This window comes from Aquila chrysaetos, chromosome 4 (assembly GCF_900496995.4).
Source record: "Aquila chrysaetos chrysaetos chromosome 4, bAquChr1.4, whole genome shotgun sequence".
NCBI lineage: Eukaryota > Metazoa > Chordata > Aves > Accipitriformes > Accipitridae > Aquila > Aquila chrysaetos.
This window is the reverse complement of record NC_044007.1, coordinates 23,742,035-23,760,482: the sequence shown is the minus strand read 5'-3', so window position 1 is coordinate 23,760,482 and position 18,448 is coordinate 23,742,035. Positions and strand designations below refer to the sequence as shown.

At 38.3% G+C, this 18,448-nt stretch overlaps 1 protein-coding gene across 1 annotated transcript in view; it reads right to left on the bottom strand.

Annotated features, from left to right (window-relative positions):
• The window catches only part of RGS22 (regulator of G protein signaling 22), a 70,326-nt gene extending 55,626 nt beyond the window's left edge, over window positions 1–14,700 (bottom strand). The window contains exons 1-4 of the mRNA XM_041123218.1: window positions 14,631–14,700; window positions 13,951–13,979; window positions 10,661–10,723; window positions 2,246–2,467 (exon numbers count right to left, since the gene is read on the bottom strand). Of these exons, the coding sequence (XP_040979152.1) occupies window positions 2,246–2,467; window positions 10,661–10,723; window positions 13,951–13,979; window positions 14,631–14,655 (339 nt within the window). The 5' untranslated portion in view covers window positions 14,656–14,700. The remainder of the gene's footprint in view (window positions 1–2,245; window positions 2,468–10,660; window positions 10,724–13,950; window positions 13,980–14,630) is intronic.
• Window positions 14,701–18,448: the final 3,748 nt, after the last annotated feature.

Here is an 18,448-nt window from a genome sequence, read left to right as displayed (position 1 = left end):
CTTAGGCCTTGCTGGGACCTAATCCAGCAAAGCTTTTAGCACGTGTTTAAGTTTAAGCATGTGTTTAACTTCCCTTGATTAAAGTTAAACACATACTTAAGTGCTTTGCTGAACTGGGGTTTCTCTGAAGTAAGGTATGTGGGATGCCAGCCAGTTTCTTTCCATAGCTGTGATCAATTCTACCCAATTCCGCAGGTTTCTTTCTTAATATATTTTACACCAAGTTGATTTTGACTGTTGATAAGAAGATACTTACCTCTGTATCAATAATTTGCAAGTGTGCATGCACACATGCAGAGAATATGTAAACTTGTAACAGTCTGAGGGGGAAGTAAAATACAGAGAAAAATACCACTGGAAGTATTTCATAGGCAAAATGTGTTTAAATTCAGGTTGTAGCCTGAAAGGCCTACTAGGATTCTCCAATCATAGCTCATTTTCATTAGTAATGTGCCAGTGATGGCCACTCAAGGTGACTTTTTGTAGCAATGTAACATTCAAAGCAACTGTCAATCTCTTCAGTCAGTGTGAAGAAAGCAGTCAAAGCAAAGGAGGCAGCATCACCCGATGCCTGAAAGATCAAATTCTGTTTGATTTGAACTGAACTGCTTGATGCATTTGGTCTGGGTTGACTTCTGGTTCATAGTATAGGACAATGAATGAAGCGGACTCTTTTACCTTGTGTAGTTGCAGTAACAATTTTTGGCATGCTGTTTTGCAGGCCATTTTGTTCCAGCTCAGCCTTGAGATGCCAAGCTGAACCAGATGAGGCATCTGTGTTACCTGTCCAGTAAAGGAGGAGTCAAAAATAAGAAGAAACATCACCCTTTCCCCACAAAAGGTGAAGAAAGTGTATCGAGGCATACTGCTCCTCAAAAGGCCATAATGCTTCCTATCTATGGAAAATGGCCCAGAGAAAGAAACATATTCTTAAATAATATAGGTCTGTTGCTCCAAACCACATGAAAGATGTAAGTAATAGTGAAATGGCTTTGAACTTGTCAAGTAAGGCCACCTACAGTTGCAATGATGTGAGGTTATCCCAGAGAGCAATGTTAGCTACACTTGTACAAGCACACAACATTTCCTCAGTTGAATCCGGAAAGCAAATAAGAAATTGAGAATAGCTCTTCTGCTTTTGTGCTCTCAAGCAAAGTATTTGTGAAAATAATTATTTAACATGGTAGGGATGTCTGTGAGCCTTGTCGTATTGCAGCATTTGTCCAGTTTAGATGCAGATAATTGCAATTCCACATTACTATCATTTTGTTAAATACCATTGCCTTTTGACCTCTCTCAACACTGTTTTCCTTTCTGAAAATCATTACGCTTACACTGGGCAAAGCAGCAGTCTGTTACAACTCCCTGCTTTTCTCTCAGCTTTCCAGCTATGACATAATTTAGAGCAGCCGCCTCTAAAAATGTAGCAAGACCTTAGACTGGCCTTGAATGAAATGAACTGAAGTCACATCAGTCACACCAATGCAAAGTAAGCAAGAAAGGAATAAACCAAGTATCCTGGTGAAATATTTTTTCTCCTCCAAAGCTGTTGTTTAAAGGTAAACTCCAACAACAAATTATACTGTCTTGTATTCTCTTAGGTGCATACAGTGCTTCAACTCCTGATTTTAACCTGCCTAATTTGGTGCTGAAGAAAGCCCTGAAAGTAAACAGGTAAGAATACCAAAATTGATAGTGTCTGATACAAGAATTTTTTTCTAAAATCTAACCTATCTTTCCATTAATTTAGTTTTCTTGTTGCCAAAGATTATTTTCTCTGGCCATTTCAATTGATGCTAACCATGTAAATCCGTTGGGAATTAATGGAAGAGAGACTTATGTGTTGCCAGACCACAGATGAGCTCATAGCCACACAAGGAAATTAATTAATAAGGAAAGACTGAGATGCATTAGTTTCAGTCAATTTGCACATTCCAGGGATCACTAGTAAAGTAACTGTTGTCATAATATTTTTTCTTTTAATATTAAAAAGTATTCAGACCACACAACTGAATCCTGCCCTGCAGAATCTTCAAAATTTTGTGCTACAGGATGTACATCTGTAATTCCATTCACTTGTCTGCTAGACACATGTGTGTTGCAGGGCATAATTTGGCCCATCGTTATGTTTTCCTAACATAAATTAACATTTTTCCCAAGCTACCAAGCCAAACACAACAATAACTACTGCCAGTATCTCTACAGTAAGATCTAAATATAAACTCAGGGGCTATAAGATGCTTACCATAGTGTTGTAATTTGGATCAATATTGAAGGTTGGAGAAGCGCTGTGCATTTTGGAGAGCTGCCCGTCATTCTTTGCTTTCCTTAGAACATCATAAATGGGGTTTGGAGGTTTCTGATCATGTAGAATTTTTTTCAGCTGGCTTTCCAGGCATTGTGGGGCATCATTAACTACTTCAAAAACCCCAAAGTCAGAGTTAAACTTAACCGGCTGGGCAAAAGTCTACAAAAGAAGTTTGGAAAGTTTATAGCATTGTAATAAGGGAACGCTTTCATTTAAGAAAGTTACTTTTTGGAAAGTTTATAGCATTGTAATAAGGGAACGCTTTCATTTAAGAAAGTTACTTTTTAAAGTATAGAAGCATCCTACAGAATGCAAGCTGGTATTACGAGGCTTCTTTCTCTTGCCTGCTGTAGTTTATGTTCAGGGCCTGGAATAGTAATTTTTCTGTATTCTTGTTCATTAGTCTCTTCGCTGTATAGGTTTCCAAAGCAATTGTACTTTTTGTTTCAGCTATGCTTAATTGTCAAGAATTTAACTCATTCTAGATCACAGACCATTCTTTTTCACATGCAAATATTAGATCCAGTATACAGATGTCTAGAATATATAATTTACAGTGACTTCAGTAACTGTTCTGAAGGGGACTACTTACCTACAGGATCACATCTCCAGCGTTGTTCTCCCATTCATTACCGCAAGCAATCAAGGCTTGAAAAGAATAGCAATGAAGCTAACCTTTTAAATGTGGGTTGCATTTGAGGAGGATGAATCTGAAGATTTCCATATGTAGGAAAGGCTTTTCACCATATTGTTACTTGTAGGTCAAACACCTACCAAAACCTATGGACTGTAGTAAGTTTTATTATACATCACTAATTCAGTCAGACACTGTATAATACATGAGGTAGACCAAACTTCAACTTCAGTTATGTAATTGTAACTTTTATCAACTCCAAAAAAACCACTACATGTGTACATGTTAAAACAGAGCCATGTTTCATCTTTTGAGCTCTGGTATTAGGTATTTCCCTAAAAGACTATCTTTCAAATTCTCTTACTTGAAATGAAGGGGGAAAATATGGATGGATCTTACAGAAGTAATGGGGGATATACTGAGACAGTTATGAATATGAGATTATATACAACCAGAGCATATAAGCATCTCCACACTGAGCTGGAAGACAAGAAGGCATGTTGTATTTAAAAACTGAAGAAAATCTTGGCCATATCCAGACCCAATGCCAAAATTCTTTTTGGCTTTGTTCCAGACAGGATCCCACCTGGTGTTTGTACAGTTGTCGTTCCCATGCACTTAATAAGATTATTTTTTCAAGCACTGTATTTTTCATTTCCTTGAACTTTTTCATATATCACATATATACATACATAGATAAAATTCATACACATACTACATAAGCTGAATACATGCTACATATAATATAGAAATACATTACAGATCAATTTTATTATTCTTCACACCTATAGAAGTCCAAAGTAACCACATCAGTGTCAGCTATTTTGTTGCTTCTGTTTGAAGCCTTCTTGTTGATCAAGGTCTTATAGAGCAATGCCCAGGATCAAACCACGTGGCTGCAACATATGGTTACAACATTCCCTACTTATCCCATAATGTCTTAGTGTGGAGGCCTAGCCTGGCAAAGCACATAGCGTGTGAGAGCTTTAAGTGTATGATTAGTGCCTATGACATCAGACTGTCACTGCTCAGAGCCATGCATTGAATTGCATTAGTCTGTTTACTTACCTAACTGCAGTTGAAATCACAGCTTGGTTTTTGTTCTCTGACACCTTGTGCCTCTTTCGGCATTAATTCTCTCCAGGGTACTCTGCAGATTTTAGTGGGTTTTCTCCAGATGTACTGAACCACATTTTAAAGAGCCTTTTATGTGTAGTAGATTTCTCTATACTTCATTCAGACCTTCTCCCAATTTGCAATGTGTACATTTCATTTACTTTCAAACCTAATTTGGGCTGCTACCAGCTTTTAAGTGACTAGCTGTGCAACCTTAATAACCTCCAAATATATTATTCCTTATTTATTTTTCCATGTTTTTAAAAAAAACAACAGAAGAAAGTACACTAAAAAACAAGGTGCTTTGGTCTCTCGGGATTTGAAATGCTCTTGCTTGCAGAACAGCAAACAGAGTGCAAATTCCATAATATAGGGCTACGTGATTAGACATGACCAGATTATTTCAGTTCCATATTGTTCAACTTGAAAACTAAGCAAAGACAACATTAGCTTATCACGCACATCTACTTTTACTTAATCCTTTGTAACTTACTCTAGATCTAGGTTTTTCAGTGCATATTTTAGTTAACTGAACAGAAAACATACGGCAACTTTAATGTAATGAAACAGATGCTAGTGACAATTTTTAAAATGTAAAGTGTACTGCTATTTTAGGAGTCTGAATACAAATAATTTATAAGACAAATATACTAATGAAACAAAAGAACATACACTGAGGGGATAAGAAGATTAAGGCTTCATACAATACATACTTGACTGAAAAAGGTGGTTCTAGTCCAGACTTTTGGGGTTTGGACCAAGAGGTAGTTACCTATCCCCAAGAATATCAAGAGGCATGCATACTTCCTGTATCAGTCAGAGAGTAGCCAGTAATCCTCTTTACCTGACACTAGTAAGACTGCATCTGGAATACTGCATCCAGTTTTGGGTCCCCAGTACAAGAAGAATGTTCATATATTTGAGTGGGGCCAGCAGAAGACCACTGAGATGGTCAGAGGCTGGAGCCCTTGCCCTGTGAGGAGAGGCTAAGGGAAACGGGCTTGTTTAGCCTGAAGAAGAGACAGCTCTGGGAGGACCTAGCAGCAGTCTTACAGTACTTACAGGAGGTTACTGAGAAGGTAGAGCCAGGCTTTTCACGGAGGTGCATGGTGGGAGTAAAAGAGACCACGGTCGTACACTGAAACAACAGATGTCTCAGATATAAGAAAAAAGGTAATTGTGGGATGATTAGCACTGGCTGTCCAGACAGGCTATGGAATCAGTTGTTGGAGGTTTTCAAGACCAACTGGACAAAGTGCCAAAAAATCTGGTCTCAATACTAAAGCACTGATCCTGCTTTGAGCAGGAAGCTGGACTACAGACCTCCCCAAACCCCCTTGCAGCCTGAGTACTCTATGATTCTGTACAAATCCCAAATTCTACCAGATAGAGGAGCTCATCAAACTATCATATAAAAGCATTTTAGAATAGTTAAATACGCTTTCTGGAGAAGCTTATTTCACTTGCTTACTTAAGAAAACTAGAATGATAAATCAGAATGTTTTTGTAAGCATAATAAAAGAAGAGGTAAGTCTTGACCTTCTTAACTCATGCCCCACCACAAAAATAAGAGTGACAATGTTATGACAAAATTCAAATGGGAACACAAAAAAAATTAACCTGATTTCTTGTAGGAAACATTTTTCCCAGTTACAGTACAGGAGAGAGGATCAGTCAATCCATTTCCCTTTCAGTATGTGAGGAACTTCGGAGCAAAACACACAATCTAACCATTCCCACACACTACAAGCCACAAAAAAAAACCCCTGTTCAATACTTTGTAGCAAACTTAAAACCTTTCCCACAGAAGCCAAGTGCTGTAAAATCCTACAGTGTTTCACAGGACAATAATGAGAGAGGTTTATGGCACCACCAATATTCTAGGTCATTGCAATAACGAGGAATCTCTTCGGTGAAGATGCCTATGTTAAGGAATAGATGATACCCTACACTATAAAGGAAGGGGAAAAAATTACGTGTGCCAATCTAATATACTGAGAAATGTCTTTCTTACCCCACATTTGGCAAGTGCTTTGGCTTTTTACAGACAAGTAAAATACACTAACCAAAGACTAAGTGTATCATTCTCTCTCTAGTTGATCCAAATTTTGATCCTTTGAAGATAGAGAGGGAAAACTCCAGAGCAAAATTATACCTCAAGATGTTAAGAAAAAATAAGTCACATTTGGCAGGAGCCTTGAAGCTTGGGATTCGTACATTATCAATTTAGCACAATAAATAGGATCAACAAGGACTTGAGAATACCAACAAATAAGAAGTCTACAGGCTTTGCAAACTGTTTCACTCACAGGCAATTCTCCCCTTGAACCCCGTATGACCAATGTAACTCAGTGTAGTAATCTCAGCTTCAGAAAAAATCTCCAAGCAAACAACAAAAAGCTGTTTTCAGACTGTGGTACAGCAATACTATTAAATAAATGAAAAATTGCATGTATATTTTTGACAGCAAAGAAATTTCTTAGCTGTCAAATTCACATTGAATGTGGTTTCAGTTGAAGAATAAATAGAATACATAATTCTGAAACCTAAAGTTATACACTTAACTAAAGGGAAGGCAAATTTCTCTCAGTCCTCCCAAAACAGAAACCAAAACAGCATCCATCACCATGTTGCCAGGATATCAGACATATAAATCTCACTGTTCTCTGCCTTAACAGTTTTCAGATATACTTAACTTCAGATACACTTAACAAATGTGTAAATATGCTCACCACATCCCACCCCAAATAATGTAGTTTGATCCCAAGAGAAACAGAATGACTACAGCTTGGCTGCCTTTTAGGTTAAGGCCCTGAAAGGGTGGGAATGAATAGAGACCTCATCCAGGAGTTTTGCCAAAACTTCCTTAAGACGGGTATGTGTGTATCATAAATAAATGTCAGTAAGAGTCCAGACAGAAGAGAATTTGAGTAGCTCTATGAAGTGCCTGGAAAATTCACACTGCACATGGTCAATGGCAAATCTCCTTTGACTTTAATGAGTCCAGGATTTCCCTTCCATTGATGAGTAAGACACAAGTCACAATCACATACCACAATCTAATTAAGAGAGAAGAGAAGAACATTTTGAGTAAACCCACTATCAGTGAGAAAGGAAGTCAGGAATGTTTCTTTTCTTCCTTGAATGTCAAAGATATCAAGCAAGTTTTAGTCCTGGGTAAGTCTCAACGTAATATGCAGGTAGGGCCTTACTGATGTAAAAGCCTTTTTAAGGGAGGTTGTATCAGCACCTGCACCCTCCCTCCACACACCTGGAAAAGACAAGACGAAACCAAAAAGCATGCGGTGATGCCTTGAATTGATGTTTTGATGCATCGATGCATTGAATTATTCACAGCCATCTTCAAAACAGAGAAGGGCCTGAACTGTGCAGTAGAGTGGGCTGCTTTTTGCTTTCTGCCCTCTCTGTCATCTGCTGCTTGTAGATCAGGCCTGTTTTTAGTCTTGACAGCACTAGGTTTTCAGGACCATTCTGTTTTCAGAAAGACCGATTGGCACAAACTTCATTACTTGGGCTTTAATTGGTTTTAGAATCATCACCTGCATCAGGTCCTGGATCCCAGACTACTCCGTGGAGAGCTTTTCTATTGAGAACTTTCGAAAGAAGTAGCCTTCAAATCTGAAGCTGATAAAATTGTGGTCACTTATTAGCTTTCTGCTACAGGGGAAACCCACAGCCAGGGACTCGCCACCAAGAGTGTCATCTCCTGAATGCTTCAACTGAGGTGCACTTAGCTCTTCTGTCTCTAGTGCAACTCCTTGAGGTTGCAGAGGAGCATGTGTGTCTTCATCGGGATCACTGGTAACTGGAAAATGAGGGGTAAGGCCTCAGCATGGACTTGGGGTGGAATGAGTAGCAGGCACTTGCAGAGTGCACAAGAAACAAGTTGACATTACTGCGCTTTCTTACTGAGGCCTCCAACACTGAGCCAGATGGCAATTTCTGACCTCTCAATTTTCATTCCTAGCTAAACATATTCTCGGATGTTTTAAATACACGGGTCAAAGATTTAAATTTAGGGATGCTTGACCAGCTAGAAATGGAAATGTATCCAGGCCAATGTTTCTCTTAAACCTTTCATTTTAGATTAGTTACTAAGGAAGGTGTAACTTGTTTTTATGTCATGTAATTGGTTTCTGCTACTGTGAAATCACTGTACTACTGGCAACAAGTGCCCTCACGAGGCTTTTTGTATTATTTCATCTTTCAGAAATATTTTCTGTACAAACCATCCTTCATTACACCATGTAGATCTTTGGAATACTTAGATATTCATGTCAGATTATATTGAATATTATTATAACAACAGGATCACTTAAAGTATATACTGTAAATCAAAGGAAAAAAAAATCTGCTGCTATAGGAAGTCCCCAGTGATACAATTTTCCACACACTAGTGGTGTGTTATAAATCAACGCAGAGGCAGTCTCTTAAAATAAGCATATGCTACCCCTGATTTCTTGTATCAAGTCACACAATATTTTCAGTTTAACTTGTTGCCTAACTACTAGCACACCTGGGTAATACTGTTCCCAGGCAACAGTGTATAAGCACAACAAGAATAAAGCAATGGAAATTTCAATGCGGTGTTTTAGTAGAAGCCTTCTGAGAAGGAGGGGGAAATTGGGAATATAAGGTATTCAAACCACAGAACTTAAGGCATTAATAGAACTTAATTCTGAAGAGGGTAAATCCTCAGGAAAAGATCAAAGAGAAAATAAAACCAATTATGAGAGCATTACAGATAAAAATAGCTAACAGAGCATCTGTTTTCATGAAGGTATGTAAATATATAGGAGACCATTTGTCATCTTAGAAGCCTATCAAGATTACTAGTGTAAAACAGTGTTTACTCAGGAGTGTCTGTGAACTCTTTTCTGTGGGCTTCCAGAGCTGTCAGGAGCGCCTGGACAATCGCCATGGTTCAGAGCTGCTGAGCTGTGCCAGGACTGCAGGCTGTGGAGCCCTCTGAGGCCAAGGAGAATTTTGGCCTCTAATAGAAGTCCTGAAATCTGTGCATGTCCAAGGAGACCCAGAGACTAAGCAGGCTGATCTTCTTACCCGCTCCATCCTCTGTGATTTGGGGAAAACTTGAGGCATAGTTTCCAAATAAGCAGCAAAGGCATGAAGGATGGTATTCCTGTGCTAAGAACAATCTCGCACATGGAAGGATGCCTGCATTTAAAAGCTACATAGTTAGGCTTGGATTTAGGTAAATATCCTAAAGCAGCTGCAAAGGGAAAAAAAAAAATAGAAAGAGAAAAAAACCCAGCCCTCTCACCACACATTTTCTTCCATCTGTGTCTCCCTAGTTTTGTAAAAATTATTCTTAGGAAAGTTGCAGTGTAATGAAAGCATGTAAAGGCTGAGTCCTGAGAGAAGTCAGTATTGCCGCTGTGCACAAAACCCACAGTCTTATATAGAGTTAATACCTCTAGATTCTATTTTAAGATAAAAAGTTGGCATGGGGAGCCCGTTCTACCATTCTTAGTTCTGCAACTCCCATTACGTGTACTTTTACACAAATCTGTGATGTGACTTAGAGAGCACATCTATGTCTAGTTCAGTTTGGTAAGCCTGAATCATAACTGAATTTATTCCAATAGTGGCTGCACCATAGTCTTATGTCCAAGGAGCATCAAGAAATATCCTGCCCCTTCCTAATGCTGGTGGTGGTTCCTACCAAGCAAGTTGCAGAAAGGGGTATATGTTCTCATAGTGAAGCCTGTTGGACTACAGTGCTTTAGGAAGGGGACAGGCTGTGGGGCAGCTCTGGGGTAGATCGGCTGGGAGATCCCACGGGAGCCATGAGCGATGCTGTGGAAAGGTCTGTGCCACCCTGCAGTGTGGGGATGGAGAGAATGGGGACAGTCAGGCCCAAGACTACCAAGATGAAGTTGGGTGAGGTTGCCACATTGAGGGAGCAGGACAGTACATGTGACTCTCATGAGACTGTGGGAAGGCAAGGTAGTTAATGGGGAAAAGGAGCAAAATATAGGGCAACTGGTTAAATATAGAGCACTGGGTATGGTGGTCTAACTGCAACCAGATCAGCACACAGAATACAGTGTAAGGCTGCATCCTTCTAGCTGCAGACAGGAGAGGAAGAGGAGGGGAGTGCCAACTTGGAGACCTTCACAGCCATGAAGAGAAAGAGCTGGTTCCTGAGCTAAAGTGTTTATTAATCACTGAGTGCATCACCAGAAGAATGTGAAAGGACAAACATTTGTTATGTTGGCACATCATGATACTGGAATAAAAGTGGACTCCTTAAACTTTTTAAATAAGTATTTATGTCTCTTTTTCCTTTCCTATTCATATTATTTTGGTGCACTGTGATTTAAATACATAAATTTGCAAGAGAAAATCTATCCCCAGAAGTCCAGATACTGTGTTATATTTCCTGAAACTGATAAGAACATGGAGCAATAAGAGTTGCTACCATTAAAATACAGGCATATTGTAAAAGCCATTTAACTACCCAGTGACAAAATGCAAAATGTTCTAAGCTGGGTTTCCTTACTATTAAACTTAGTAAGGTGTTTCTTGTATTTTGCAAGGGATTTCTGTAAGGTACTTACTGGAAGACTCAAAAATTCATTAAAGTAGTCCACAAGCATATCATCTGTGGCTAAGCATTCTTCCTACAGAGAGACAAAACCACAAAGCAAGGCTTAAATGAACTATTGCTTCAAACAATTATTTTTCCATGAGATATGACATGCAAACTTTTGCAAAATGTTATTCCCCACTTTTGAGAACATAATCGTTGCATCGTTGTTACATTCTAGCCATTGCACACTGCTGAGGTCCTTAGCAATTTAAAAAACACACATGAAGGTAAATCCTTTGCCAAGAAATTTACAGATAAAGCCTTCATAAGCCCAACAGCTTCTAAATGCTGGAAATACACGTTTTCTTTTGAAAAAATGTGCATAAGCTAACGATCTAGAAATTCCCCACATTATACCTTTTTCTCTCACGTCTGGGAAGAAGGGGAGTATAAAAGTTCACCAGAGCCTGCTTCTGCTCCCACACTGCTGCTTGGGGATGTTTTGGGAGATGTTTGGGGAATAAAAGGGAGTTCACTGATCTATAATTTGGCTCACCAAGCAAGCAATGTATGGAATAGTTTGAATCTGACAAAACTGGGAGGCTTCCTGTTGACCTCATCAGAAGTGAAGACTGCATCTGCAGGTGTTTTTGTACCCTTTCTGATCCCTGCATTTTAAATCCTGCTAACAAGGCTCAAAAACGGCAGAATAGAAATTAATTTTTTTGCTGTTGACAAATCCATAAGTATGGATCCTAATCTTACTTCTACTGTACTCAATACCACCACCACCACCCCCATTTCAACTCAATAGAAGGTAAAAGTAGAACATTATTCCATTGGTCTTCAAAAATCTGTCTTCAATATAATGAAGACTCCTAAACAAATTTTAATATTTTTCAGTTTCTTGAATATTCTGTTATTTCTGCCTTGCAACACAAAGAGAATGCACCTAAATCAAATATATTTGCCAATATCAGCAAAGGTCTTGTGACACAGATCTTTTTTCTCTTTCTTAAGTTCGTAGCATTGAAATGCACTAGTGAGGAGTAGCATTAAAGAGAGATTATGCACAGTGTATGTGGTATCACTTGTAGGCAGGCAGTATCTTGATCCAAACCCCACAGTGTCTAACTTAAACAGAGACAGCTTGTACTCAGGTGAGGAAGAAATCTTCAGCTAATGTACTTTAACATGAACTGAGAAAGGCCCCTATGTGCTGCATGTCAAGTCAGAACCAGACCTAATGGTGTTTGCCCAGCCTTAGTCTGCCAACATTTGTTCCTTAGCACTTGTGGCTGCTGCTGTGACTGATACAGGACAGGCAAGTTAGCTCACGCTCATTCCTGGAAAACGCTGACAACACTGAAAGCAAGGCTTTCTGCATTACAGAGATCATGTTTTATTTGGATCGCAGGCCCATGGTTCAATGCACTTGCAGTACCATGGACCTAGAGATGTTAGGGCACTGATTAAGTAGGAGAATTTACCAAAGTGTCTAACCCAAAGCCTTTTTAAGTCAATGGAAAATCCTCTCGCTAATGTCACTAGACAATCAATCAGATCCAGAAATCTCAATTCAGCAAGTGTTAACACAATTAACAAAAAAATTCATTAGAAACAAGCTGCAGTCTGCCTCATGTTTGGTTTGGGCAATGCACAATTAGATTTGACACTGATAAGGATGAATCTGAAGATGGCTAGATATGATAATACCCCATGAAAATATTTTATATTTCAAAGGACTTACTCAAAACAATTCATTTATTACTGGCTGAAGTATAAGCTCTTTAAGAATATGCAGTAACATGTTTTTAATTTGCCAAGGATATAATTCTCTGTAGTCCTATATAACAGCAAGAAATGTAAACACAGTGGCTGATTAATCAATAAAATGTTTATGATCTTATTAATACAAGCTTTACTACTTACTGATCTTACTCCATCTATACACGATATACTTTCCTCTGGTTTTGTGAGGGGTTTTTTGTGGTCAGTCTTAGTTTCATTAAGCATAGTTGCACTTTCATATTTGCACATTATAGGTTATGAAGTTGCATATACAATACTATAGCTTTGATTTTTGTGTCAGGAAGCATTTTGTCTCATTTCTTCCCATACCACCTTTCCTGCTGCACAGTCCAAATTATGACTAGAAAAAGCTGCCTTACTATTGCAACTGGAGGTCAAGGTGTGCTAAAAATTGGTCCAAAACTGCAGTTTTGCCTTCATGCAATTTGCCTACAAATAGGGCCTGATTTCTATCACTCTTTTAACATTGAAAGGAATTTTAAAATAATTTTGGCAATGGTATACAACCATTTCTTAGATATTTTGTGGAAACAAACCTAATGACTTTCTCTCTATAGTATTTGATAGCTTTCTCTGTTACTGCGATCATGAAAAAGTACAGACACACAGAAATATCATTAGACACCAAAGGAGAAGCTGAATGTGGGTCAAAGTGGCACCATCTTGAAAGGTTTGCATTTCACATTGTAGCACCCACTAAAATGATAAATACCTCTCCACTCTTGAAAAATATATAATAAATGGCATCTTTAAATGTCAAAAGTTAAAGTTAATATAAAACCCCAATCCTACACAGAACTCTGACAGCTTGATGTCCATGTGTGAAGTTCACCTGGAGTCAGACATGTCTAGTCACATTAAGTAGCCTGCAGAATCAAGGTTTAATGCAATGTAAATATGCTGTTGAGAGATGTTCTCATGTACATATTTATGTATGCTAAATATCTGCTATATATATTTTTTTCCTCTACCTGAACTCATGTTGATTCTTTTTATGATAATAAACAGTATAAATAAGAGTATCTAGAGGCTCCCAAAAGGAATAGCAATACATTTATACATTAAAATACACAGTTACAAAGGCATCCAAAATGGGGAAGAGGCAAATGTTACCTAAGCTGCAAGATTTAAGGTGTCATTTCATTTGAGGTAATAGACAAACATATATACCTTTCAAATGAGAAGACAAACATCAGGGAAATCCTACAATGAACTATGAGCAAAGGGCAGAAAAGGTAAAGTAAGGAGAAGATTTTTAAACCTGTCATGTTGAAACTTCCAGCTGATTGTTTCCTTCCTTCTTATGTAACTTTCCTTTCCATTTCTATCTTTATTCTCCCTAGTTTCCTGTTACTGAGAAAATTGTAAGAAATTACTCAGTACTCTATACTTACACAAAGGAAAGAAATGAGAAACCAGACAACAGTTTCCAAAAACATTTTTTGCTTTTTTTCCTCTACAGTTGCATGGCAAAATGAATGATCAAGCCTTATATAGCATACTTACAAACACTTCTTCTGTTATACGTGGAGGCTCTGAAACACAAAAATGAAATATCATATGTTATCCAAGCAATGCAGTCAAGCTTGTTCAACTACAATTACTGAACAGAAACAAAAAGTAGTGAGGCATGACAACTTTCCTGGATATTCTGAAATAAAATAACTTAGCCTGAGAAAATAAAATAAACCCTAAGAACATGCAGTAATGTTGACCCATGCATAAAAATGTTGACTATCACAAGAATGATTTAAATATAATTCAAGTATTTTTTAACTAGATTATTTCTCACACATATCAGTCAACTTCTTGTCAGCTTTCCTCTACAAAATTGATAACTAGAAGCTTGCTGGTGTTAATGAAAATACAGATTTTTATGAGACTCTCGGAGCCTTGAACAGCAAATATTACGAACCATATGATAAAATTCAAAAAAATGTAATCGTGGGTGTTCCCAAGTAACCAAATCTCACTTGTTCTAGGAGAATAGTCCGTCTTTTGTGATGCCATTTGAAGGGAGTAAAGTTCTCTCTTCAGATTGATGAATTTTGCTGGGCAAGTTTAAACCTTGCCGTTCAAAATCCCCCTCTTTTGTATCACTGTCTCTGTGAGACAGTCACTCTGGGGTCAGACCCCCTGTCTGACACAGATTCAGTCCATCACCCTCTGTGGAAAGCACTACGTACCAGTGGTAAGCCTCTTCGACTGCATCCTGGATCTACATATGTAAGGGCCGGCACGCACACCTGCAAGCTTACGACCTCATTTGCAGAGGTGAAATCCTTGACTGCAGACCAGAAATAGAAGCTGCAGAGGTCCTGGGCCTGACTGGGGCCTGCTGGTCTGCAGCAGGGCAGGCTGGCTCTGCTGCGTGGCTCGCAGCAGAGCGGGGTTGCTATGGCACTGCAAACAATGCACGGGGTGAGCTGAGCGGTAAGCAAATACTTCTACCGTGGGTGCAAATCTCCCTGAAGCAGACTCTGATATTAGGCACATTGATGATACGGTCCCAAAAGAGATGCCTGTGAAGTAGGAATTTGAGGATACTTGCAGCAAGAAATGAAATCAAACGCTCTTTTCTCAAACTGACCTAGGCAGCTCTTAGTCCTATCAGCTGCGCTCAGGAAGTGCCCAAAATGTACCAAGAGTTTCCCATTCCCAACAAACTCTAGCATTTGTGCCCCCTTCCACAGAACAGTATGGTATCTCCAGTCATACTCTTCAGCTGTGAAAAGAAGTTTTATTTTAATTCATACATGACTTTGGTGGAATCCATGATCAAGTGAAAAGAACAAATGCACACGCTCAGGGACTACAGCTTAAAGTCCAGGAATTGATGACTGTCAAACAAGCAGCAAATCAAATATCAAAGGCAGGGAAAATGGCTTCATCCTAGAAACACGTGGTATTTTGCACCCTCTAGTCCAGATGTGCATTCCCACTCCTGGGGGTGCTTGCCCAAACACCACAATCATTGCTCTAATTACTAAATGCCAGAATAATACTACTTCTAATTGTCTTGGCGGAATGTAGTTAGCTGTCTGATTAGCTTTTTAGGAGGGATTTTTTTGTGGGGTTTTTTTTTTTACTTAAGAGAAGAACAACATTTCCAAAGACCTAAGAGACAAGCTGAATAATATCATAGCCAAGATACACATTTCAGCCAGCAATATTTGATATACATGAAAAGCATATTCAACAGAAGCAAAGAATACAATATAAAGATTCAAAATTGTCCATAGCTCACTTAAGTTAAAGAGTATGATCAGTATTCTGATGAAGTATTAACTACCCTTAAGTTCTCTGTATGCAAATTCTATTCAGTAAGACGTGACAAACAGTAGGTTAACACTGAATGGCATACACCTAAACACATAATTTCTTAGTGCCATGTATCAGGATGTGTTCTATTGTGATTATGAAATATTTCAAATGGGTATACATAATGTATATGTAAGAGAAATATGTATAACAAGATAGGCCATAAAATGTAAAGTGAAACCTTTCCAATAGGTAGAAGAATTGCACTGCATTATATATGAGACTGCATTGTCTCATAACCAAACTACTTAATATGATTTCAAATATTTAAGCTAATGTTCATTCCACTCCTTTTCCCCCTGCCCCTTTTTCTTTCTATTGCAAGTTTAGACATAGTCTTTGGTGTATAACATTCTCCTAAACTTCCCTAGTTGCTTTCAATTTTTGTAGAAAAAACAACAGAAACATGATGAATGTGTCTTTTTTTTTAATTAGAAGTGGAAGCCACAAGTCAGCTTAGATAGAATTCAAGTTTGGAAACAGGTCAATAAAAAATAGAAGTCCTTTTTCTCTCCTTCTGTCATCTGGTATGTTTTGGTATAAAACTCTTAGGTCTTTGTTCTCTCTAGGGTGCTTCAGAGATTGCGTTTTGCATTAAGCTCATCAGGAAACACACTGTACTCTCTCATGGAGAATCTATTAGCACTTGCTATCACTTTCTCATTATCTTAGTTAAAAACACACATTTAGGTCAAATATTGTATCTATGTGTTTCAGTCCTGATTTTATATTGCCTGTTAAAAGTTCACCAGCTGGTGAAGCTGAGATATAAAGATTAAGATTATTCTCCTCCTTTTCCACATTTTTCTCTTTCCATGCTCTTCTCTTATTTTCATTTTGATTGTTATTTAGCTTAGCAGAACTGCAGAATGTTTCATAAATATAGTAAAAGCCATGATCTATCCCAAAAAGCATCTGACCTTGTAGAAAAGATGAATGGCTAGGCAGGATGGAGAATAAGTTCTAAAAAAGGTGATACCAGTAAAATTCTAGACAAGAGAAAGTAAAAAGACTTGAAGTAGGTTTCAAATTATTAGCATTTTTAGAAAATGGTAATCTAGAAGAAGGTTAACACAGGAAGATATCTGCACAGAAAGACAAATGGGAGGAAAACATAAATTGGTCCTCTCCATGCCTGCTGGCATCTCCCTCCTTTGCTCATTACCAAAGAGCCATCTGGAGAGGTGAACTTTCAGTCAAGACTTTAATCTGTCATTATCCCTTTCCTCCACATTTCTCAGAAATTTATGCCTTCAGCCATTTACCAGGGAAATGTCTCAAAGTATCAGCCAGGCAAATCAGATCAAAACTGCTGAGACAACTTTGCATTCAAAGAAACAAGCACATAAGTTATGCCAGCTTGCTGGCTGAACAAGTCTCCTTGTGACTTGCTCAAGTAAAGACAAGACATAAATTGGATTGCTTTATTAAATCCAAATGCACACTTGTGTTTTTAGGTGCTAACCTGTGTTTGATTCCTGGCAGTGGTCACAGTGAATTCATGAACATCCCCCTAATTAATTACTCATTCAAAAAGCAGTAAATACTATTTAAAAAAAATGCAGATAGGCATCCAGAGAGATCTCCAAGGGCAGCTATGAACTAATTCCCATTGATTTTCAATAGAAATGCCCCATCTCAGATATAGGTGGGCGTTTCATCATGTGCTATCTTTAATACCTAAATATCTTTACAGAAATCCAACTTTGAACATAACTACTCTTTCTTCTTTGGATGATTGCCACATACATTTTTGCTGATTTCAGATGAAAAAGCTATCTCATAAACTGGAAACAGGTGCTGGGAAGCCTATTTAAATATTGACTGCAGAACTGCCAAAATGGGAGTCAGATCCTGAGAGGAAAGCACAAATTGATCGTCAGATAGCTGGCCCTTAAGTGCCTTAAATTTTTCTGTTGGCAAAATGGCAGAAGCTGCCTGTTGTGGTGGTACAGCCTCTGTGTGTTGAATCTGATAGTTCTAGTTTACAGCTCAGTTTAATGCAATTCTGTGGCTGTCAGAAAAAGTTAATGCAGACGTGCAAGGAAATTGTTATTGGGAATATGAGCCCACAAAAGAATTCTGAAAGGAGAAAAAAAAAAAAAACCCCAAACCACACCATTCCTGAAGATAGTCTAGGTGAAGAGAAAAAAGAAAGTGCTTAAAAATAAAATAGGAAGGGCTAAAGAGTAAAGAGATGAGACATAGCTTTGGTCTATCAACATCAGAAGCCTTTTACTAGCAGAGGACACTGCCAGAAGGAAGGCAAGTCCAAAGAGCTTGACCTCTACAAAAGTCTCAATTTGCATAGTCACTGGAAAATATTCCTTGACTTACCCATGTCACCAATGGCCCAAGAATTCCTGTAACAATCTTATTCTACCAGGACAAGGTAGAGGTGTTTTATTAAGTTTAAAGACTTTAAATACAGATTGATTTCCCTTTGCTTAGTATGGGTCTCAGAAAAGATGAAGGGAATATGGAGGCATACCTGGAAAGTGAATTGGAATTTGGAAGGACCACTTAGCAATTTATGGTATACATTTGTATTCTTGCTGCCTCATACATGCCAGCTACCTACTTCATACCTGCAGTCATCTGATTCCTTCAGAAATTTGTATTAGTGTCTTAAGAAATAACTGCTAGAACTTCAGGAGAATATCACAGTATGTTTTCTAATTTT